The 23,146-nt window shown below is 35.5% G+C and overlaps 1 protein-coding gene across 18 annotated transcripts in view; it reads left to right on the top strand.

Annotated features, from left to right (window-relative positions):
• LOC123539991 (doublecortin domain-containing protein 2-like) overlaps positions 1 to 23,146 on the top strand; it is a 106,775-nt gene that overhangs the window by 41,394 nt on the left and 42,235 nt on the right. For 15 of the 18 annotated variants that reach the window (XM_053526696.1, XM_053526713.1, XM_053526709.1 and 12 more), the window contains 2 exons: positions 7,942 to 8,014; positions 16,878 to 16,972. In XM_053526696.1, the coding sequence (XP_053382671.1) occupies positions 7,942 to 8,014; positions 16,878 to 16,972 (168 nt within the window). Of the gene's footprint in view, positions 1 to 7,941; positions 8,015 to 8,090; positions 8,158 to 16,877; positions 16,973 to 23,146 lie in introns of all 18 variants that reach the window. The other 3 variants (XM_053526697.1, XM_053526703.1, XM_053526701.1) reach the window with 1 other exon arrangement.

Here is a 23,146-nt window from a genome sequence, read left to right as displayed (position 1 = left end):
TTCCATTTGGCAATATAGCAATTTAGAATATTTTTTGTTTTCAGCCCTAATGAAATAGTGTACATTAAACTATATTTTTGAATCCCATCCCATAGCGCTCAAAAATACAGTTTTGGGGTATAAGTTTAACAAACGGGCATTATTTGATGTGGTGACTTTATTTGCTTCCGAGTTTCTGATACATCGGGATAGCACTGTTCTATCTGTCCATCCATCTGCACTCTTAGTGTTGAGCTGATAGCTCATTCATCAAGGGATTTTAACAGTACTTGGCTCAAATGTTTCTCATAATGATGAGACATTGTCATGTGCAATGCCCAGACCCAGAGCTTAAAGGTCAAGGTCACACTCTGAGGTCAAATGTAAACAAGGTTTATTTTCCCTGTCTGCTCCATTACTCAACCATCGATCAAGGGATTTTAATATTACCTAGCACAAATGTTTCTCATAATGAAGAGACAAGTCCTGTGCAGTGCTCAGACCACAAGCGCAAAGGTCAAGGTCACACTTGGAGGTCAATGATTAACAAAGTTATTTTTTCCTGCCTGTTCCACTACTCAACCAGCGATTAAGGGATTTAAATATTGTCACAAATGTTCCCCATATAAAGATCATGATTGTATTAGGTACAACTCTCAGATCCCTAGCTCAAAGGTCAAGGTCACATTTTGAGTTCAGATGTTGTCATTTCTGTTTTGTGTCTGCTCCCACCAAAGGATTTTAATCAAACTTGACATAAATGATCCAAATAATAATGTGAAATATCATATGCAACTCAAATAAATCATAGGTCAAAGGTCAAGGTCACTCTTGCAGGTTAATGGTTTTCACTCCTGAAAATATTGCATCTGATGTTCACTCCTGAAAGATATTTCAATCTTACACTGAAATAAAGAAAATATCATCTATATTATATTAACAGATGTTAAAAGCTATAATATACAAATTGAAATCCAAGCCTATTGTACGTATAACATAATATTGTATATACATCAGTGACAGAGTCAGATTATTAGGTTATGCTGTAGTTTAGATAACTTAAGTCACCTTCCAGTAGGGGACTTCGTATTTCATGGCAATAGTAACTTTATTCACTTGTTGTTTTAAGAATGTTAGTACAAAAAAGTCATAAGAGTTCAGTATATTATACTGTTACAAAACCATTCTGTGATGCTCATAACAGTTATGACATTTCATACAATATGATCACATCTGCAGTTGTAAAATATATCATCAGACAGTTATTTTGCATGCAAATAAACTCACATAAACATGATTGTGCGTCAGTGATGCTAAGTTTGTTATGTTTAACGGAATATGAGCCACACCATGAGAAAACCAACATAGTGCATTTGCCACCAGCATGGATCCAGACCAGCCTGCGCATCCGCGCAGTCTGGTCAGGATCCATACTGTTCGCTTTCAAAGCCTATTGCAATTGAAGAAACTTGTCTGGATCCATTCTGGTCGCAAATGCATTATGCTGGTTTTCTCATGTTGCCGCTCATATTCTATTTGTATTAGTTATGTTAATAGTAATTATTATCCCCCGACGAAAGTCGAAGGGATATAGTTTTGGCATTGTCCGTCCGTCCGTCCGTCCTTCCGTCTGTCTTTCCGTCCATCCATCCTTCTGTCTTTCCGTCCATCCGTTTGTCCGGAGCCATATCTAGGAAATGGTTGGGAATGTTTATTTAAAACTTCATATACATGTTCACCACAATGAGTTCTTGCGGCCTGTCAAGTTTCAGTCAGATTGCCCAAGTAACACCAGAGTTATGGCCCTTAGAAGTTTCTAGTGTTAACTATATAGGGTACTATAAATATGGCAATTTCTGCATCATAACTTTTGATATATTTGACCTAGAACTATGAAACTTAAACAGAATTTAGATCACCATAATGTGGTTGTGTACACACAATTTCATTTGGATTTATTTGTAAATTAAGAGTTATTGCCCTTTAATTGTATAAAAATCCACATATTTGTACATAACAAACTTACCATTTTGTAGAATTTCATTAAATTTCTTTCATTCTTTTCCATGAACATTTATTGTAAACATGTGAAGTTGTGTACCCACACCTGGTCGCCCCCTTACCTTGGTCACACACCCCCCCCCCCCTCCCCCCCACCCCCCCCCCCCCCCAAAAAAAAAAAAAAAAAAAAAATTCATTCCTTATTTTAGATTTTTTTCAAACAAACTTCATATACATGTTCACCACTATGAGGTTATGGGGTCCATCAAGTTTCAGACAGATTGACCAAGTAACACCAGGGTTATGGCCCTTAGAAGTTTCTAGTGTTAACTATATAGGGTACTATAGATCTATAGATATGCCAATTTCTGCATCATAACTTTTGATATATTTGACCTAGAACTATGAAACTTTAACAGAATTTAGAGCACTATAATGTGGTTGTTCACAGACAATTTTGTACAGATTTCTTTTTGTAACTTCAGAGTTATTGCCCTTTAATTGTCTAAAAATCCACATATTTGTACATAACAAACTTACCATTTGGCAGAATTTCATTAAATTTCTTTCATTCTTTTCTGTGAACATTTATTATAAACATGTGAAGTTGCGCACCCACACCTGGTCACCCACTTGCCTTGGTCACACCCCCTCCCCCTCCCCAACCCCACTCCCCCCCCCTCCCAATTTTTTTTTTTTTTCATTTATTTTTGATTTTGTTCAAACCTTCCAAGTTGTACTATTCCCCCACCTCACTTCTCCACCCAGTCATGCCCACCACTGATCATGCATCCTCTGCCCCCCCCCCCCCCCCACTCCAACTTCACCCTTTTATTTATTTATTTTTTTTTTCATTTTTAATTTTCAATCAATATTTATAATCAGCATGTGAAATTTTGTTTCCTCTCCCATTGCCCTGCACCCCCACCCCCTAAAAAAATAGATATATACATATATCTATATATAGATATATATATTTCCATCCTTTTTTTTTTTTTTTTTTTTTAAATGTTCAAACCTTCAACATGTTAAGTTGTGACTGCACAAACCTTGCCCTCAGCCATGTTCAAGATATCTTATCTGTGTTCTCTTAAGGACATCTGATCTTTTAAGTTCAAATGTACATGAACTTGTAAAACAGCAACACCTGGTGCCAAACCACTCAAAGACAATATTTCATTCCAGTTAAACTTCAAGCTCACATTTCAATTAACTGCATTTAATTTTAAAAGCTAAGCTTATTACAGTAAGCATATCCCATTCAAAATAAATTCTTTAGTCCGGATCAAAGTATCATACATTTGTTGTGTACTCTTTAATTAAACATTTGTTTTCTGTTAAATTGATTTTGACTAATGAAATTATTTGCTTCCTATTAACATCCTTAACTTTTTGCCGGATATATCTTTTTGCCATTCCTCACCACAAACCCTTTCGGCGGGGGATACCAATTCATCGAATTTGCTTGTTTCTTCAGTGATTATCTCCCTTGTACTGTAAAACACAAGTGTCAAGCAGCCCTCAGTTTTAACGAAGTTTTACTCATTTTACACGCACAACTTCATGTGCATTGTGTCATAATGTCACGTTTGGACATCCCGATATCTGTGACTACTGAAAAATTGTTACATTTTTGTAAATAGTTCTATGTAGTTTCCAGATTTCTTTTACAACTTTCTTACGATGGAGTATATGTCTGTATGTTCCTGTTCATTTTTATATATTTATTGAAGTTAATTTTGCAAAGAATTCAGAAATAATTTACAGCAAAACTTGAAAAGAGTGTTTTAACACTATTTATGTGAAATTATTTGTATGACGTATTACTGCCCGAGTGAATAAATAATGTTAAAACATGGTTTTGCAATAAATAATTTCGATTCTAATATGCTCTTAATCTAAAATAGTAGTTAAAATATAGTAGCGCTCTTTCTTGGTCGCAGCAAAAACTTTGACGTCTCCGCACGTTAACACGACGTCATTCTAGCGTAAGCGTGTTTTAACAGAGACAAGCCTATTAGAATTACCAATTATTTATGATCCATATTCTTTTGCATTCAAGTGTAGTTCAGTACCTGTGAAAAATTAAAATGATATTTTCAGTGCTTTGAAACATTATAAATATTAATTTTATTTTACAGATATATTCAAGTATTATACAGAAAAACATAAAATAAAACATTTTATCTGCTATCATACATTATTCAGTTTATTGTACTGTATGCAGCAAGTCCGCCCATCATAAAACTTTTACTGACAGTGCCAATTTGCATAATGAACGTAGCTTATTCAATTTGTAATTCTTTTGCTTGGAGTCATATTATGTACAATGCATACAAACTCATTCCGCACCAATTATAAAATCGATGCTTTGCAGCCGTAAAACAGGATTTAAAGTAAATAATGTACCTGCCTGCAAACTTTATTGTAGTTCATGTTACAAAGAAGTCTATTACAACTTATTTCGACAGAAAGTTTAAATAAACAATATTCAAACCAAATACGTCAAAACGTGAAAAGCTTTTTACGAATGTTTAATTAAGGAAACAAGGCATATTAAGCAATTCAAAGTTGCCTTTAAACTATTGTTTAGCTTAATACAAACACTAGGTGCTTAAAGGTTTAAATATATATAATCTTTGACTGTCTGCTGTCCATCTGTCTATGTTTTCTTCGTAAATTTGTTCACATTTTCATCGAATGACATCCTCTGAAACTATATATGAATTGAAATTGATGAAATTTTGCATAGATGTTTTTTTTGACCGTTTTTCTTCCTAACTTGTGCAAATGGAGCATTATTATAGAAGAACTATTTATAGAAAAGGTATCTTCTACAAAATCACTGGTTTGTTTTTGAAATAGTTACACAGAAAGAAATTGTTTGGTGGTCAACTTCTTCCAACTTTGTTAACCCTTATCATGCTGGACACGACTGATTCTGCCTTTGTGCAGGCTGATCAAGATCTGTACTGTTTGCTATTCAGTCAGTATTATTTTGGTAAACACACCTTTTAACAAGTAATGGTTCTGTCCAAAGTGAAAGATGGAGAAATTTATTAGAGAAATTTAGTAGGGTAAGGTTTAAGATAAAAAAATATTGTTGCTAGTAGTCACTGTAGTGGGGTTGGAAAGTGATGATCATTTTTCCGTAACATAGTACAATGAGGACTTTCAAATTTTTCATGTCAAACAGTGTATGCCAGGTTTCAAAAAAAATTCACTCAAAATTTTCATATTTCTTGGGTGACCCTCTACGAAGATCGTTCAAACTTGAACTGACAGGACCGCTAGAGGGCATGGTAACTTTCTTCTATGTTCTTTGGACACCACAAAATTTACATGTATCATCACTACACGTTGTCAGTTTAACGGATTGTTGATTGAGAAAACGGTATCGGCATTAGTTGTGATGAGTTACATCTTCTCTTTTACCTGAAATGTGAAAGTATACACTTAGTGAATAATTAATGGAGAGGTCTAGGGGATCTGAGTTTTATATTGATCAGCAGTGAGAAAATCGTCTAGAAATCTGTACTATATTTTTCAAGAACATCATTAGGCAGATATATCTGCACAGAGAAAACTTTCAAAAACCAATTTTACATTTATTAAATGTATCCACAAACATTTACATGTAACAGTTGACTTGATTTTACCTGCTGACGGCAATTGATTTAGCCTAAGCGACTAGTGCAGACCAAGATCAGCAGTGTGCACATCTGTGATCATGGTCTGCAACTGTTCGCTATTCAGTCAGTAAACCCTTTGAATAATAAGTGGTACTGCCAAAATTGAATGATGGGCCAGTCCATTCTAGAAATTTAGAAGGGTAAGGTTTTACCGTGTTTATCAATAAAATTATATGACTTATTCTGATATTATATTTATGGCAGCTGATCTTGTTTAGTTGCATTTTGGTGTTACTGTATCTACAATGGTGACTGTGGGCAGTCATACTGGTACTTAACCGCCCCCTAGCTATAGCTGAATAGAGAGAGCGCAGATTTTTGATTACCGGGTTGTGAGTTTAAATCCCTGGTGATTCGATAAAAAGCATCGTGTCAGATGTCATTTCATCAGCCAGTTCTGAATCATGTAGAGATATTGGCTGTTAGTTGGTGAGAACAGGTTATAGTACTGGTACAGAATCCAGGACCACTGGTTAGGTTAACTGCTCACAGTCACATAACTGAAATACTGTTGAAACTCAGCGCTAATCCAAAACAAACAAAACAAATCTTATCAGTACTACATTACCCATTCTATCAGTAATCGTCAGATGTCACTCCTTTCGGACAGATGGAAATGTAATTAGTTGTTGATCCTCTGTGGCCAAGTGGTTAATGTTGCTGACTTCAAATCAATTGCCCTTCGGACCAGTATAGGTTCCAGCCTTTCTTGGGGCATAGAATTTTTCATGTGAGGAAGTCATCAAGCAGCCTTGTAGTAGGTCTCTGATCGACAGATCTACCAAGGTGCCCCACCATGATGAAAAATTTCAGGAGGGGTGCCTTTGGTCTTCCTTACTTCCTCCATCAAAAGCTAAAAGTTGCCATATCAATAATTGTGTCTGTATCCACCCAGTTACGCATCCCCATGATGATAAAACAAGCATAACAAAAAAAGAAAAATTGGTCTGTGCTTTTGCTTGGGAACGGACTTACACATTATTATCCCCCGCCGATGAAATCGGGAGGGGGGTATTGAAATGGCGTTGTCCGTCCGTCAGTCCGTCCGTCCGTCCGCAGCCATTTCTCAGTAACTACTGTAAAATCATTAAATTTCGTGGGCATGAAATTTCGTGGTTTTGGTCAAAATGGCAATTTCGTGGGGATATGAATTCGTGGATATCAACATTTGAACGTAAAATGAATGGGAATTGTACTTGCTCGTTGGGATTAAATTTCATGGATTAACTCAACCACGAAATCCACGAAAATTAGTCCCCCACGAATATTAATGATTTCACAGTACTTGGTAGAATTTCATGAAACTTGAAATAAACATGAACCAACATACTGCGATGATGCCCGTCAAGTTTTTTTTTGATAGGGGTCAATTTCCCTCAGAGTTATTGCCCTTGATTTAATGAAAAATGTCCGTCTGCAGCCATTTCTCAGTAACTAGCAGGTAGATTTTCATCAAACTTGAAACAGACATGAACCAAGATACTGCGCTGATGCCCGTCAAGTTTTTTTTTTTGATAGGTCAATTTCCCTCAGAGTTATTGCCCTTGATTTAATGAAAAATGTCCGTCTGCAGCCATTTCTCAGTAACTAGCAGGTAGATTTTCATCAAACTTGAAATAGACATGAACCAAGATACTGCAATGATGCCCTTCAAGTTTTTTTTCGATTGGTCAATTTTCCATGTAGTTATTGGCCTTGAATTGTTTAAAAATCAACAGATCTGTACATAACAAATCAACTTATGGGAAGAATTTCATTAAACTTCTCATTCTTTTCCATAAACATTTATTATAAACATGTGATGTTGTGTACCTACACCTGGTCGCCACCTTACCTTGGTCATTCCCCTTCCCCGCCCCCCCCCCCCATTTTTATTTTTTTATTTTTTTTATATATATTTTTTTTTTCATTTTTCGTTTTCTATCAATATTTATAGTCAACATGTAAACTGTTGTATCCTCACCCCCCCCCCCCCCCCCCCCCCACCCAAACAAACCATTCATTTTCTTCTAATTTGATTTTGACTAATGAAATTATTTGCTTCTTGGTAACATTCTTAACTTTTTGCTGGATATATTTTTTTGCCGTTCCTCACCTCTGACCCTTTCGGCGGGGGATTCCAATCAATGCATCGAATTTGCTTGTTGTAAACCCTTCGGCACTCATTGATGCATCTCCGTGTTTACCAGGCCTATTTAAACACTTTGCAAACATTGGTATCATTGTAACACAGATATCAATAAATGTTTAATGTGTTCTTTTTTTGCAGCTACCGAGAAATTCCTGACCGCCCAAGGCAGCCTCGGCGAAAAGGATTTAAGAAAATAGATTATGAAAGAATAGTAAGTATTGTGAATGCATGTTTAACACAGACATTCTTCTAGACTTGAATTTCATTTGTAAAACTTGTGATTTCAGTTATAAAGACATTCCAGACAGAACCAGACATGTTAAAAGTAATAAAAAATTCAGTAAAGCTGAACCGGTAGGTATTGGGTGAGAAACAGTTATGGCTTGAGCATTAAGTGATGGGAGAATTTGCACAAATACTTTTCTAAAATACAGATTGTCATCAATACGTAAAATTCAGATGAATGCTGATAATGTTTAACTTATTTTATAGTTTTAAAGCCTATTAAAAATGAGAAGGTTTCAGTTTTAGACTTATAGTAATTTGTGCCTTTCTTCTATCACTACTGACAGTGTATGTTATATCCCAGTAGATATTTTAGTTGTTTTTTACCCAGTTTGGTCACTTCAAAAGGTGTTTGGATTTAAACAAAATATGTATTCCATTCAGCAGTGCCAGATGTTACTTTTCTTTTATACTGTCAAGTACTCAATTTTCAAAGATTCAGAACTAAGAACAGTATGTGATTGTTCATTTTCAGTACTCACATGGTTAAATTGAAAATGGACAGCATTCATTTAAAATAGAAACTAAAAGCAAAATTTTCAAAGATTCAAACTAAGAACAGTATGAGATGGTTCATTTTCAATACTCACATGGTTAAATTGAAAATGGACATTCATTTAAAATAGAAACTAAAAGCAAAATTTTCAAAGATTCAAACTAAGAACAGTATGTGATGGTTCATTTTCAATACTCACATGGTTAAATTGAAAATGTACAGCTTTCATTTAAAATAGAAACTAAAAACAAAAAAACAAACAACATGAAATGTTGTCCTTTTTCCTTGACTAATAAAGCAAATATTGTAGAAACTAGTCTATTATATGGTTTTATCTTATTGGCTATGACTCGGGGACAGAAATAAATTGTCACTGGTCAGCTAGGTTGCTTTTCGAGACTGGTTACTATTTAATAAGATTTAGTCTTGGAGGGAGAACTGAAGACAACATGCTGGAGGACTTAGTTCAGCATTATAAAACAGATCTTGGAAACCAGTCTCTGATTGCAGCCTTACCATTGGTCAATTTGGAATCTTAGCTCAGAAACAACCAATCAGAGGCTGGAGTTTGAATTTAGACTGGTCCTCATCTTAGTTTTGTAACTTCTGACCCTGCAGTTTGGAATATATTATGCATATGATTTGTTGTTCAAATTGTGTTTAGGACAAATTAAAATTGTCCTGGGGTATGTTTAAAATTGCACCTTTTGCTTTTCATGCTTTTTGCCACCCGCCCTTTTTTGTGAACTTGAATGGCTGCAGCAAGTGGTGATGAAGCAAAATAAATTTTTATAATTTTATAAAATTGAAACAACTGTAAAGGGATTCTCTGTGCAACAACTGTGAAAAATGGACCTGAATAGAAAACAAATAATTTATAATAAATTGAGAAAAAAAAAAAGACAATAATTTTAATTTTTAATATAAAAATAATAAGAATGGCTTTGAGCGACCTGTAGAGTTTCCACTTTTTCTATTTAATCAAACTTTTAATGAAATTTGCTTGCATTGTTGAAACATGTGTTTTGGTTTCAATTGTGGGAGAAGTGGTTGGGGAGGGGAAGTGAGGGGTGCAGAAACAGTACTATGAGAATTCTTTTCATTTGAAAATTTGTTATGAAAATAAAATACTTTCCTACAATTTAGTGCTGTAGTAAAATTCTACTAAGGGCATGCTGCAGTTTATCATTGTATGTAAGCATTTACATGTTCTTGTTTTGTAAATGTTAACATATTATTTTCCATGTACATTAGACGTTAAAGTCTTGTAGTGGATTTAACATGTTCATTATTATAAATCTGCATCTTTTATATTTTCTGTTCACGTTTTAACTGCACATGCACACATATATAAAAATGCATACTTATGCAAGTATAAATGTGCATATATATTATTATTATTATGTGTGCATATATGTTATAAAGGGTTGTTACATCTATACATGTTTCAGGGTTCCCACTCTTTCCTGGCTAAATTATTCATGGACTTTTCCAGAAATGTTCCATTATTTGTTACTTTTGAGTGAAAAGGGACTCCAAAACGGAACCTTTAGCATATAGTTGAAAACTCTGTCCTGTGGATACAAATTTTTTGACTTCTTCCTGGTTTTAGGCTCTGTATTTTAAATTCATGGACAAGGCCTTGAAATAAAATCTTAAAAATCAAGGATTTTTCCCAATTTCTGGGAAGTTCCCTGGGAACCCTGATGTTCAAAAATTAAGGATTGAATGTAAACTAAAGCTTCTGTAGAATCTAAAATAACCCGTTTACACACTCTCAGCACTTTGCTTTAACTGTCTTTTTTATTAACACTGTGATAGCATATCAGTAACACCCATTTATTCTTGTTAATATTGTCAGTAATATCATTATATTTTTATATTTATCAGAAGTTAGTTACAATTTCATTTTGCTTGTTTCAATGTTTAATTCTTAGTATATCAAAAGCTAGTTACAATATGATTTCATTTATTGTCAGTAATTTGTTTCAATATTTAATTCTAATGTGCATTTCAGCCATCATCATTTTATTATTAGCTCCACTCTATTATCCACTATTCGGAGAATAGGGGTATATTCTACTCGCCGGCGTCAGTGTCTGCATGAGCTTTCTTGTTCAAAGTTTTTCGGCAACCTTTGTTTTTCTGTCATTTCTTTGTTACTATTTCTTATATCTTACTGTAACTTCACATAAACATTGTCCAGCATACAAACAAAATATATGCAGGGGCTGGGCTCATTAAACCCAAGGTCAAGGTCACCAACTTGATTATTTTTTGTTAATTTTTTTTGAAAGCTTCGTTTATAGACATATTATCTTTGGTACTTTAAAAGATGATGACTTAAATTAAAAATATTTCTTTATAATCATTATCTACATGTGTGGTTACAATCCCCATAACTCTAATTGCATTTTTGACAGAATTATGCCCCTTTCATACTTAAAGTTTTTTGGCAATCTTTGCTTTCTGGATATAACTTTAGTACAATATAATATAATGACTTGAAACTTAAAATAAAGAGCCCCATGACGTGGTTCTGGGACAATCTGTGTATGAAAAGAATTGGAACCACTGCCTTACCCTTGCATGATTGTAAGAGGCGACTAATAGGTCTTAACACTTGATTTTGCAGTAACTCTGTGATTCCAGCAGGTATGCAAATTTTGATTCCATACCTCATGTTTTTATTTCGATGTAAATGAGATGTGGAACCAAAATTTGTAGTCCTGTTTGGCGCCATATAACCTATACTGTGTTGTTGCGCCATAAAACCCAAACAGATAAATAAATAAATTAAAATAAAGAATGTCAGTACTCCTTCCATACTTGACCTTTAACCCTTCTGAGTGGTAGGGTCTTTTTAGCTTATCTGATTTTTTGAAAAAGAAATGATGAGTTGTTGTCATCACTTGAGCGGTTGTCGGCGTTGGCGTCTGCGTCGGCGTTGCCTGGTTAAGTTTTATGTTTAGGTCAGCTTTTCTCCTAAACTATCAAAGCTATTACTTTGAAACTTGGAATACTTGTTCACCATCATAAGCTGACCCTGTATAGCAAGAAACATAACTCCATCTTGCTTTTTGCAAGATTTATGGCCCCTTTTGTACTTGGAAAATATCAGATTTCTTGGTTAAGTTTTATGTTTAGGTCAACTTTTCTCCTAAACTATCAAAGCTATTGCTTTGAAACTTGGAATACTTGTTCACCATCATAAGCAGACCCTGTACCTCAAGAAACATAACTCCATTTTGCTTTTTGCAAGATTTATTGCCCCTTTTGGACTTAGAAAATCAGTTTTCTTGGTTAAGTTTTATGTTTAGGTCAGCTTTTATCCTAAACTATCAAAGCTATTGCTTTAAAACTTGCAACACTTGTTCACCATCATAAGTTGACCCTGTACAGCAAGAAACGTAACTCCATCCTGCTTTTTGCAAGATTTATGGCCCCTTTTGGACATAGAAAATATCAGATTTCTTGGTTAAGTTTTATGTTTAGGTCAACTTTTTCTCTTAAACTATCTAAGCTATTGCTTTGAAACTTGCAACACTTGTTCACCATCATAAGCTGACCCTGTACAGCAAGCAATATAACTCCATCCTGCTTTTTGCAATAATTATTGCCCCTTTTGGACTTAGAAAATCAGTTTTCTTGGTTAAGTTATATGTTTAGGTCAGCTTTTCTGCTAAACTATCAGAGCTATTGCTTTGAAACTTGCAACACTTGTTTACCATCATAAGTGGACATTGTACATCAAGAAACATAACTCTATTCTGCTTTTTGCAAGAATGATGGCCCTTTTTAGACTTAGAAAATCATGGGTAGGACAATATTTCTATTACACAAAAAAAATCAGATGAGCGTCAGCACCCACAAGGCGGTGCTCTTGTTTATATGTTGGTGTATCTTCTTTTTAAAGTAGAGGTCTCTTATTGAGACATCAATTCATTTTACTGTCAGGTCACCAAATAGTGGAGCACACTGTCTTATGGACAGCTCTTGTCATGAATATTATTGTCCCCCCCCCCCCCCACAGTTGACTTATTAATTTTTTTTTTTTGTCTTTTAACAGAACCAATGGAAGACAAGGTGTGTGTCTTTTGTTAGACCATTCTGTTCATTCATTTGTATTTAGTGTCTGCTGCATATATAATATTGGGAAAACATCTGGGAAAATTTTCAAAAAACAATGTGGTGAGGGCACAACCCAGGTCACTAAGTCTTAAGGTCAAGATCAGACTTGGAGATCAAAAGTAAAGAAAAAAACAATACATCTTCATGTTCACTTGATATTGTCTAAACCCCTTAGAAGTTTTTCTTAAAACAGGCATCCATTGTTTACCTTATCAAAAGGAGAGAACACAAGACTAGGGTCTCTTTGTCCAAGGTTAAAATTTTATTCAAAGATAAAATAGCTTAAATTTGTGTTTGAATCATAATTTTTTAAACCACTGGAAGAGCATAATTTGTTAACCTCATCCTCATGCACAATCCGTGACAATAGGCCTAAAGTCAAGGTCACACTTAACGGTCAAAGAAAGTTACTGGCATTTATCATGATATAAATCATATGCCAGTCATAATTTTGTCACTGACATTCTAAATATCATTTGAGTCACATTTTATGGTACTGACATTGACTGTCATTTATAAATCATTGACAGTATACGGTTATAAATATCACTGACATTGTCTCCATAAACCAGTTTTACATTGTCGCTTTCATATTTAATCATCAAAATCGTTCAATCAATAATTATGCTCAATAAATGAGCCACACCATGAAAAAACCAACATAGTGCGTTTGTGACCAGCATGGATCCAGACCAGCCTGCGCATGCTGTTAGCAAATTCTCCCATTGCAATAGGCTTTGAAAGCATACAGCATGGATCCTGACTAGTCAGCGCGGATATGCAGTCTAGTCAGGATCCATGCTGTTCGCAAACGCACTATGTTGGTTTTCTCATGGTGCGGCTCAAATGTATTGTCTCTGAAGTATAAATCAGTTTTACTCCATTTATAAATCATTGACAGTTTCACTTAAATTTATACCACTGAAATTGTCTGCTATATATGAATTATTTATAAATCATTGACAGTTTCATTTATATGTCATAGAAATTGTCTGTTATTTATGAATCATTGACAGATTCATTTATACGTCACTGTATACTATTTATAAATCATTGACAGTTTCATTTATATGTCACAGTCTGCTGTTTATAAATCATTGACAGTTTTGTTATTTACCACTGACATTGTCTGCTATTAATAATCATTGACAGTTTCATGTATATGTCACTATCTGCTATTTATAAATCATTGACAGTTTCATTTATATGCCATTGACATTGTCTGCTTTTTATAAAACATTGATGTTTCGTTATAATACTACTGACATTGTCTGCTATTTATAAATCATTGACAGTTTCATTTACATGCCATTGACATTGTCTGCTTTTTATAAAACATTGATGTTTTTGTTATAATACCACTGACGTTGTCTGCTATTTATAAATCATTGACAGCTTCATTATATGTCATTGACATTACCTGTTAGTTTAAATCACTGGAAGCACCATCATATGCAAATGTCATTGGCTAATGGTACTGCAATTATGATTAACAGAGCAAATTTTTGCTTGGCATTGTCTTTTTAAACCAGTGTTACTCTATTGGTAAGATAGCTAACACACCTTATTAAGAGTTCTTTGTACATATTTATCCAGTTGCCCCAGATAATCCCAGTGATATATATACCAGTGTCTAACTATGGATGATCCTAAAAAATATAAACTAGTGTCTCATCATTTTTAGCTCCACTATTCGGTGAATACGGGGGCTATTCTACTCGCCCCTGCGTCGGCATCGACGTTAGCGTAGGCGTCGACGTGAGCTTTCTTTTTTAAAGTTTTTCGGCAACCATTGTTTTTCTGTCATATATCTTTGTTACTTATAATTGCTTATATCTTACTGTAACTTCACATAAACATTGTCCAGCATACAAACAAAGGATATGCAGGGGCTGGGCCCATTATACCCAAGGTCAAGGTCATTAAGGTGTTATACTTAGGTTATTTTTAAGGTTAAAGTTTTTTGGCAACCTTTGTTTTTGTGTCATATCTTTGTTGCTAATATCTTACTGTAAGTTCACATAAACATTGTCCAGCATACAAACAAAGTATGTGCAGAGGCTGGGCCCATTATACTAAAGGTCAAGGTCATCAAGGTGTTATACTTAGGTTATTTTTAAGGTTAAAGTTTTTGGGCAACCTTTGTTTTTTCTGTCATATCTTTGTTACTCCTGCTTATATCTTACTGTAACTTCACATAAACATTGTCCAGCATGTAAACAAAGTATTTGCAGGGGCTGGGCCTATTATACCAAAGGTCAAAGGTCACCAAGTTGTTATACTTGGAATTATTTTCTTGTTAAATTTTTTCGAAAGCTTCGTTTATAGACATATCTTTGATACTTTAAAAGATAATGATTTTAAATTAAAAATATTTCTTTATAATCATTATCTGTATGCGTAGTTAAAATCCCCATAACTCTTTTTTGCATTTTTGACAAAATTATGCCCCTTTCATACTTAAAGCTTTTTAGCAATCTTCACTTTCTTTATATACTTATAGTTTATTTTTAAGGAAAGTTTATCGGCAACTTTTTGACATCACTTGATTGGCATCGGCGTGGGCGTCTGCGTCGGCGTTGCCTGGTTAAGTTTTATGTTTAGGTCAGCTTTTCTCCTAAACTATCAAAGCTATTGCTTTGAAACTTGCAACACTTGTTCACCATCATAAGCTTACCCTGTACAGCAAGAAACATAACTCCATCCTGCTTTTTGAAAGATTTATGGCCCCTTTTGTATTTAGAAAATATCAGATTTCTTGGTTAAGTTTTATGTTTAGGTCAACTTTTCTGCTAAACTATCAAAGCTATTGCTTTGAAACTTGCAACACTTGTTTACCATCATAAGCTGACCCTGTACATCAAGAAACATAACTCCTTCCTGCTTTTTTCAAGAATTATTGCCCCTTTTGGACTTAGAAAATCAGTTTTCTTGGTTAAGTAATATGTTTAAGTCATCTTTTCTCATTAACTATCAAAGCTATTGCTTTAAAACTTGCAACACTTGTTCACCATCATAAGCTGACCATGTACAGCAAGAAACATAACTCCATCCTGCTTTTTGCAAGAGTTATGGCACCTTTTGGACTTAGAAAATATCAGATTTATTGGTTAAGTTTTATGTTTCAGTCAGCTTTTCTCCTAAACTATTCAAGCTATTGCTTTGGAACTTGCAAGTTGTTCACCATCATAAGCTGACTATGTACATCAAGAAACATAACTCCATCCTGCTTTTTGCAAGAATTATTGCCCATTTTGGACTTAGAAAATCATGGGTAGGACAATTTTTCTATTATACAAAAAAAAATCAGATGAGTGTCAGCACCCGCACGGCGGTGCTCTTGTTCTGTCATATCTTTGTTACTATTGCTTATATCTTACTGTAACTTCACATAAACATTGTCCAGCATACAAACGAAGTATGTGCAGGGGCTGGGCCCATTATACCCAAGGTCTAGGTCACAAAGTTGTTATACTTGGAATTTAAATTTTTTTGAAAGCTTTGTTCTTTGGTTCTTTAAAAGATAATGACTAGAAATTAAAATTGTTTCTTTATAATGTGTGTTACAATCCCCATAACTCTTATTGTATTTTTGACAGAATTATGCCCCTTTCATACTTAAAGTTTTTTGGCAGTCTTCGCTTTCTTGATGTTACTTTAGTACAATATAAGATAAAGACTTGAAACTTGAAATGTATCTTTATCATCATCATCTGTATGAGTGGTAACAATCCCCATAACTCTGATTTGTATTTTTGACCAAATTATGCCCCTTTCATACTTTTTGACAATCTTTGTTTTCTGGACATAACTTTGATACTATATAAGGTTATGACTTGAAAATCAAAATATATTTTTACCATCATCATCTGCATGTGTAGAACCAATCCCAATAACTCTAGTTTGTGTTCTTGACAGAATTATGCCCCTTGGTGTATCTTCCTTTTGAAGTAGAAGTCTCTTATTGAGACATATATTCATTTTACTGTCAAATCGCCGAATAGTGGAGCGTGCTGTCTTACGGACAGCTCTTGTTTTTTACAGAGTCATTCAGTTATCCATGATAATAAATCATTGTCTCACCATTTTTGATACAGTTTTATCCAGTTGCCCTGTTTGATCCGTATGATATATAAACCAGTCTCACCATTTTCTTTCACAGATTCATCCAGTTACGCATGCTTGGGATGAAAAACTTCGGAAAGAACCAGGACGGTCACAGGACCTCAATAGACATAACATTGGATTACGATTGCGGTAAGTTTTCAATGGGTCAAGTAACAGGGAACTGTTTAATCGGAAACTTCTGAAGGGATTCATTCAGTATTATTTTTGCCCCTATTCAAAGAATCAGGGGTTACATAATATTGGTCAGGTTGGTTGGTTGGTCTGACCAGAGTGAATGATTTCCACCCAATATCTTGAGAACTACTAGACCCAGAACCTTCAAACTTGTTAGCATACATAGGTCAAAGGTTAAGGTCTCAGAAGCCCGTTTCTACTTTTGTATGTAGATGACTCTAATGTTGTTTTTTTTTGTCAAAAAGTCAAAGACCAAGGTCAAAGGGGCCCGAACCTGGAAAACGATGCCCGCCCACATACTTCTGAACTATTTGACTCTGAGCCTTCAAACTCAGTAGCTTAATTTTGCTGTTGAAATGGATGATCCTTTTGAGCTCACCTGTGCACGAAATGCTTAAGATGAGCTATTGTGACCGGTCATTGTGCTTCTTCATGCATCGTCCATCAACATTTGCCTTGTTAACACTCTAGGGCCATAGTTGTGACCCAATCTTAATGAAAATTGGTCAGAATGTTTGTCTTGATGATTTCTAGGTCAGGTTTGAAACTGGGTCATGTTGGGTCAAAAACTAGGTCATGAGAATTAGTTGGAATGTTTGTCTGGGACATGTGGGGGTCAGAAATGAAGTCACACGGTCAAATCGAAGGAAAACTTGTTAACAGGCTAGAGGCCACATTTATGACCCTGTCTTCATGAAACTTGGTGACAGAATGTTTATCTGTAGCTCAAGTTTGAATCTGGGTCATCTGGGTTCAAAAACTACGTCACTAGGCTAGACCAAAGGAAAATCTTGTTAATACTCTAGAGTCCACAGTTTTAAACTCATAAGAATTGGTCAGAGCATTATTGTCTTGATGACTTATAGGTTAAGTTTGAATCTTGGTCATACATGTATGTGGTAAAAAACTAGGTCACCTGGTCAAATCAAAGGAAAAGCTTGCTTACAGTCTACAGACCACATTTTATGACCCTATCTTCATTTGACTTAGTCAGTATGATTTTCTTGATGAAGTCTAGATCAAAGGAAAATCTAAACACTCTAAAACCACATTTCAATTTGAAACTAATGAGAATTGGTCAGAATGTTTGTCTTCATGAAATCTAGGTCAAGTTTGAATATGGGTCATCTGGGTAACAAATCTGTGTCACCCAGTCAATTCAAAGAAAAAATGTCTGTGCAATAGGGGCTGCATTTTTGACTGGATATTCATGAAATTTGATCAGAATGATTTTCTTGATGTAGTCTAGGTCAAGTTTGAATCTGGGTCATCTGGGGTCAAAAACTAGGTCACCTGGTCAAATCAAAGAAAATCATTTGTGTATGCAGTAGGGGCTGCATTTTTCATTTGATGTGCATGAAACTTAGTCTGAATGTTTGTCTCCATGAAATCTCAGAGGATTTTTTATATGGGTCATGTGGTGACAAAAAAGGGGCACCAGGACTGGTTAGATCAAAGGAAAAGCTTCTTTACACTCAAAAGGTCACTTTTTTGCTCCAGTCTTTCCAAAACTTTGTCAGAATATTTGTTTTTATTAATCCCCCACCACGAGTGGTTGGGGGTTATAGGAATGGTCTCCGTCCATCCTTCCGTTTTCCATCCTTCCGTAACATTTTGTGTCCACTCTGTATCTCCTAAACCACTTGAAGGATTTTCATGAAATTTGGGTCAAAGGATCATCTCATCAAAACGATGTGCAGAACCCATGAGTCAGCCATGTTGGCTCAAGGTCAAGGTCACAGCTCAAGGTCAAAGGTTTGAGCCTTCCATTTCATGTCCGCTTTGTATCGCCTAAACCCCTTGAAGGATAATTATGAAATCTAGGTCAAAGGATCACCTCATCAAAATGATGTGCAGAACCCATAAGTCAGCCATGTTGGCTTACGGTCAAGGTCACAACTCAAGGTAAAAGGTTTGAGCCACAGGCCATAACAGCGGCAGGGGATATAGTTGTCTTTCAGACTGCTTTGTTAAATCTTGGATGAATTATAATCTTGATCACATGGGGTAAAAAACTAGGTCAATAGGTCAAATCAAAGAAAGTTCTTGTTTACACTCAAGAGGTCACATCTTTAGTCCATTCTTAATGAAAATTTGCCAGAATATTTGTCTCCATGAAAACACTATGTCAAACATGTTTACACTGTTACGGTTTGTTACTTAGGTGAGCAACCTAGGACCATCTTGGCCCTCTTGTTTGCTTTTAGCTCAGCAATGCTCAGGTGAGTTTTTGTGATCGCTCGTTGTCCGGCGTCTGTCTGTCTGTCTGTCTGTCAACATTTAGCTTGTGTATGCAATAGAAGCTGTATTTTTCAATTGATCTTCATGAATTTTGGTCAGAATGATAACCTTGATGAAATCTAGGCCAAGTTCAAAAATGGGTCATCTGGGGTCAAAAACTAGGTGACTAGATCAAATCATAGAAAAACATTGTGTATGCGATAGAGGCTGTATTTTTCAATTGATCTTCATGAGTTTTGGTCAGAATGATAATCTTGATGAAATCTAGCCCAAGTTTGAAAATGGGTTATCTGGGGACAAAAACTAGGTCACTAGGTCAAATCAAAGAAAAACCTTGTGTATGCGATAGAGGCTGTATTTTTCAATTGACCTTCATGAAATTTGGTCAGAATGATTGCCTTGATAAAATCTAGGTTGAGTTTGAATATGGGTCATCTGAGATCAAAAACTAGGTCACTAGGTCAGATTATAGAAAAATCTTGTGTATGTGATAGAGACTGCATTTTTCAATTGATTTTCATGAAATTTAATCAGAATGATTGCCTTGATGAGATCTAGGTCAAGTTTGAATATTGGTCATCTAGGGTCGAAAACTAGGTCACTAGGTTAAATCAAAGAAAAACCTTGTGTATGCGATAGAGGCTGTATTTTTCAATTGACCTTCATAAAATTTGGTCAGAATGATTGCCTTGATAAAATCTAGGTTGAGTTTGAATATTGGTCATCTTGGATCAAAAACTAGGTCACTAGGTCAAATTATAGAATAATCTTGTGTATGCGATAGAGACTTTATTTTTCAATTGATTTTCATGAAATTTGGTCAGAATGATTGCCTTGATGAGATCTAGGTCAAGTTTGAATATGGGTCATCTGGGGTCGAAAACTAAGTCACATGAAGTTTGGTCAGAGTGATTGCCTTGATGAGATCTAGGTCATGTTTGAATATGGGTCATCTTGGGTCAAAAACTAGGTCACTAGGTCAACTCAAAGATAAACTTTGTGTATGCGATAGAAGCTTTTTATACGCCCGTTTGAAAAACGGGACGTATTATGGGAACGCCCCTGGCGGGCGGGCGGGCGGCGTCCACAGACCTTGTCCGGAGCATATCTTCTACATGCATGGAGGGATTTTGATGAAACTTGGCACAGTTGTTCACCATCATGAGACGGAGTGTCATATGCAAGAACCAGGTCCCTAGGTCTAAGGTCAAGGTCACACTTAGAGGTCAAAGGTCAAATTCTAGTATGACTTTGTCCGGAGCATATCTTCTTCATGCATAGAGGGATTTTGATGAAAGTTGGCACAATTGTTTATCATCATGAGACGGAGTGTCATGCGCAAGAAGCAGGTCCCTAGGTCTAAGGTCAAGGTCACACTTAGAGGTCAAAGGATACAAGAATGAAAACTTTGTCCGGAGCATATCTTCTTCATGCATAGAGGGATTTTGATGAAAGTTTGCACAATTGTTCATCATCATGAGACGGAGTGTCATGCGCAAGAACCAGGTCCCTAGGTCTAAGGCTAAGGTCACATTTAGAGGTCAAAGGATACAAGAATGAAAACTTTGTCCGGAGCATTTCTTCTTCATGCCTGGAGGGATTTTGATATAACTTGGCACAAATGTTCACCACCACAAGACGGAGTGTCATGCGCAAGAACCAGGTCCCTAGGTCTAAGGTCAAGGTCACACTTAGAGGCCAAAGGTCAGATACAAGAATGACTGTCCGAAGCATTTCTTCCCATGCATAGAGGGATTTTGATGTAACTTGGCACAATTATACACCATCATGAGACGAAGTGTCATGCGCAGTTCCCTTCTTTAGAATTACTTCCCTTTGTTGTTACTATAAATAGCTTATATTGTAACTTTTTCATTACTAGACGTAGGGAAAAATCGAGACCACTTTTCTGTAGTACAACATGCATGTTACATCCAATTTTGAGGTGATTTTTGACCAATCTTTACCTGGTAAGGATTTTTGTGTGGACTTAAAAAAAAAAAAAAATTTGTATTTTTTTTTTTTTTTTTTTTTTTTTTTAAGATTAACTTCCCTTAGTTGTTACTATAAATAACTTATATTGTAACTTTTTTATAATTGACCGTAGGGAAAAACCAAGACCACTTTTCTGTGGTACAACATAGTTGTTACTTTCTAATTTTAGGTGTATTTTAAGGTATCTCTACCTGGTAAGGAGTTTTTTTGTGGACTTAGAAAAAAAAATAGAATTACAATGATTACTAAACAACCACAAAATTAAAATGACATCTGCAAATACAGGTGCTAGAGTAAATAAATTTGCTGTGACGGGCGTATATTGTGACAATTCTGGCACTCTTGTTTTTTATTGATATTCATGCAATTTGGTCGAAATGATTGACTTGATAAAATCTAGGTCAAGTTTGAATATGGGCCATCTGGGTTAAAAAACAAAGACAGTAGGTCTAATTAAAGAAAAACCTTGTGTATGCGATAGAGGCTGTACTTTCCAGTTGATCTTCATAACATTATGTCAGAATGATTGCCTTGATTACATCTAGGTCAAGTTTGAATATGGGTTATCTGAGGACAAAAACTAGGTCACTAGGTCAGATCAAAGAAAAGCCTTGTGTATGAGATAGAGACTTTATTGTAACCCCCCGACAACAAGTTGTAAGGGGGGGTATACTGGTTTCAGGTTGTCTGTCTGGTTGTCTGTCTGTCTGTCTGTCTGTCTGTCCATAGACACAATCTTGTGCGCACCATCTCTCCTCATCCCCCTGACACAATTTAATGAAACTTCACACAAGTGATCAGTAACAACAGTAGTTGTGCATGGGGCATGTTAGATTCTTTCAGAAAAAAAAATTGCAGAGTTACGGGACTTTGTTTTTTGTTACTATACTATATACATAGACACAATCTTGTACGCACCATCTCTCCTCATCCCCTTGACACAATTTAATGAAACTTCACACAAGTGATCAGTAACAACAGTAGTTGTGCATGGGGCATGTTAGGTTCTTTCAGAAAAAAAAATTGCAGAGTTACGGGACTTTGTTTTTTGTTACTATACTATATACATAGACACAATCTTGTGCGCACCATCTCTCCTCATCCCCTTGACACAATTTAATGAAACTTCACACAAGTGATCAGTAACAACAGTAGTTGTGCATGGGGCATGTTAGGTTCTTTCAGAAAAAAAATTGCAGAGTTAAGGGACTTTGTTTTTTGTTATTATACTATATACATAGACACAATCTTGTGCGCACCATCTCTCCTCATCCCCCTGACACAATTTAATGAAACTTCACACAAGTGATCAGTAACAACAGCAGTTGTGCATGGGGCATGTTAGGTTCTTTTAACAACAAAAATTGCAAAGTTATGGGACTTTGTTTCTTGTTAACATACTATGTACATACAGTCTTCATATACAATCTTGTGCGCGCTTAATCTTCTGAACCCATGCACACAATTTAATGAAACTTCACACAAGTGATCAGTACCAACCCTAGTTGTGCATGGTGCATGTTGCGTTCTTTTAGTTAAATATTCTGCATAGTTATGGGACTTTGTTTTTGTACCCCCCGACAACAAAGTTGTAAGGGGGGGGGGGTATACTGGTTTCAGGTTTCTGTCTGTCTGTCTGTCTGTCTGTCTGTCTGTAGACGCAATCTTGTGCGCACCATCTCTCCTTATCCTCTTGACAGAATTTAATGAAACTTCACACAAGTGATCAGTACCAACAGTAGTTGTGCATGGGGCATGTTAGGTTCTTTTAGAAAAAAAATTTGCAGAGTTATGGGACTTTGATGTTTTGTTACTATACTATATATACATAGACACAATCTTGTGCGCACCATCTCTCCTCATCCCCTTGACACAATTTAATGAAACTTCACA

Source organism: Mercenaria mercenaria, chromosome 16, assembly GCF_021730395.1.
Source record: "Mercenaria mercenaria strain notata chromosome 16, MADL_Memer_1, whole genome shotgun sequence".
Taxonomy (NCBI): Eukaryota; Metazoa; Mollusca; class Bivalvia; order Venerida; family Veneridae; genus Mercenaria; species Mercenaria mercenaria.
Note: the sequence above shows the minus strand (reverse complement) of the source record. Positions and strands in the feature narration are given on the sequence as shown.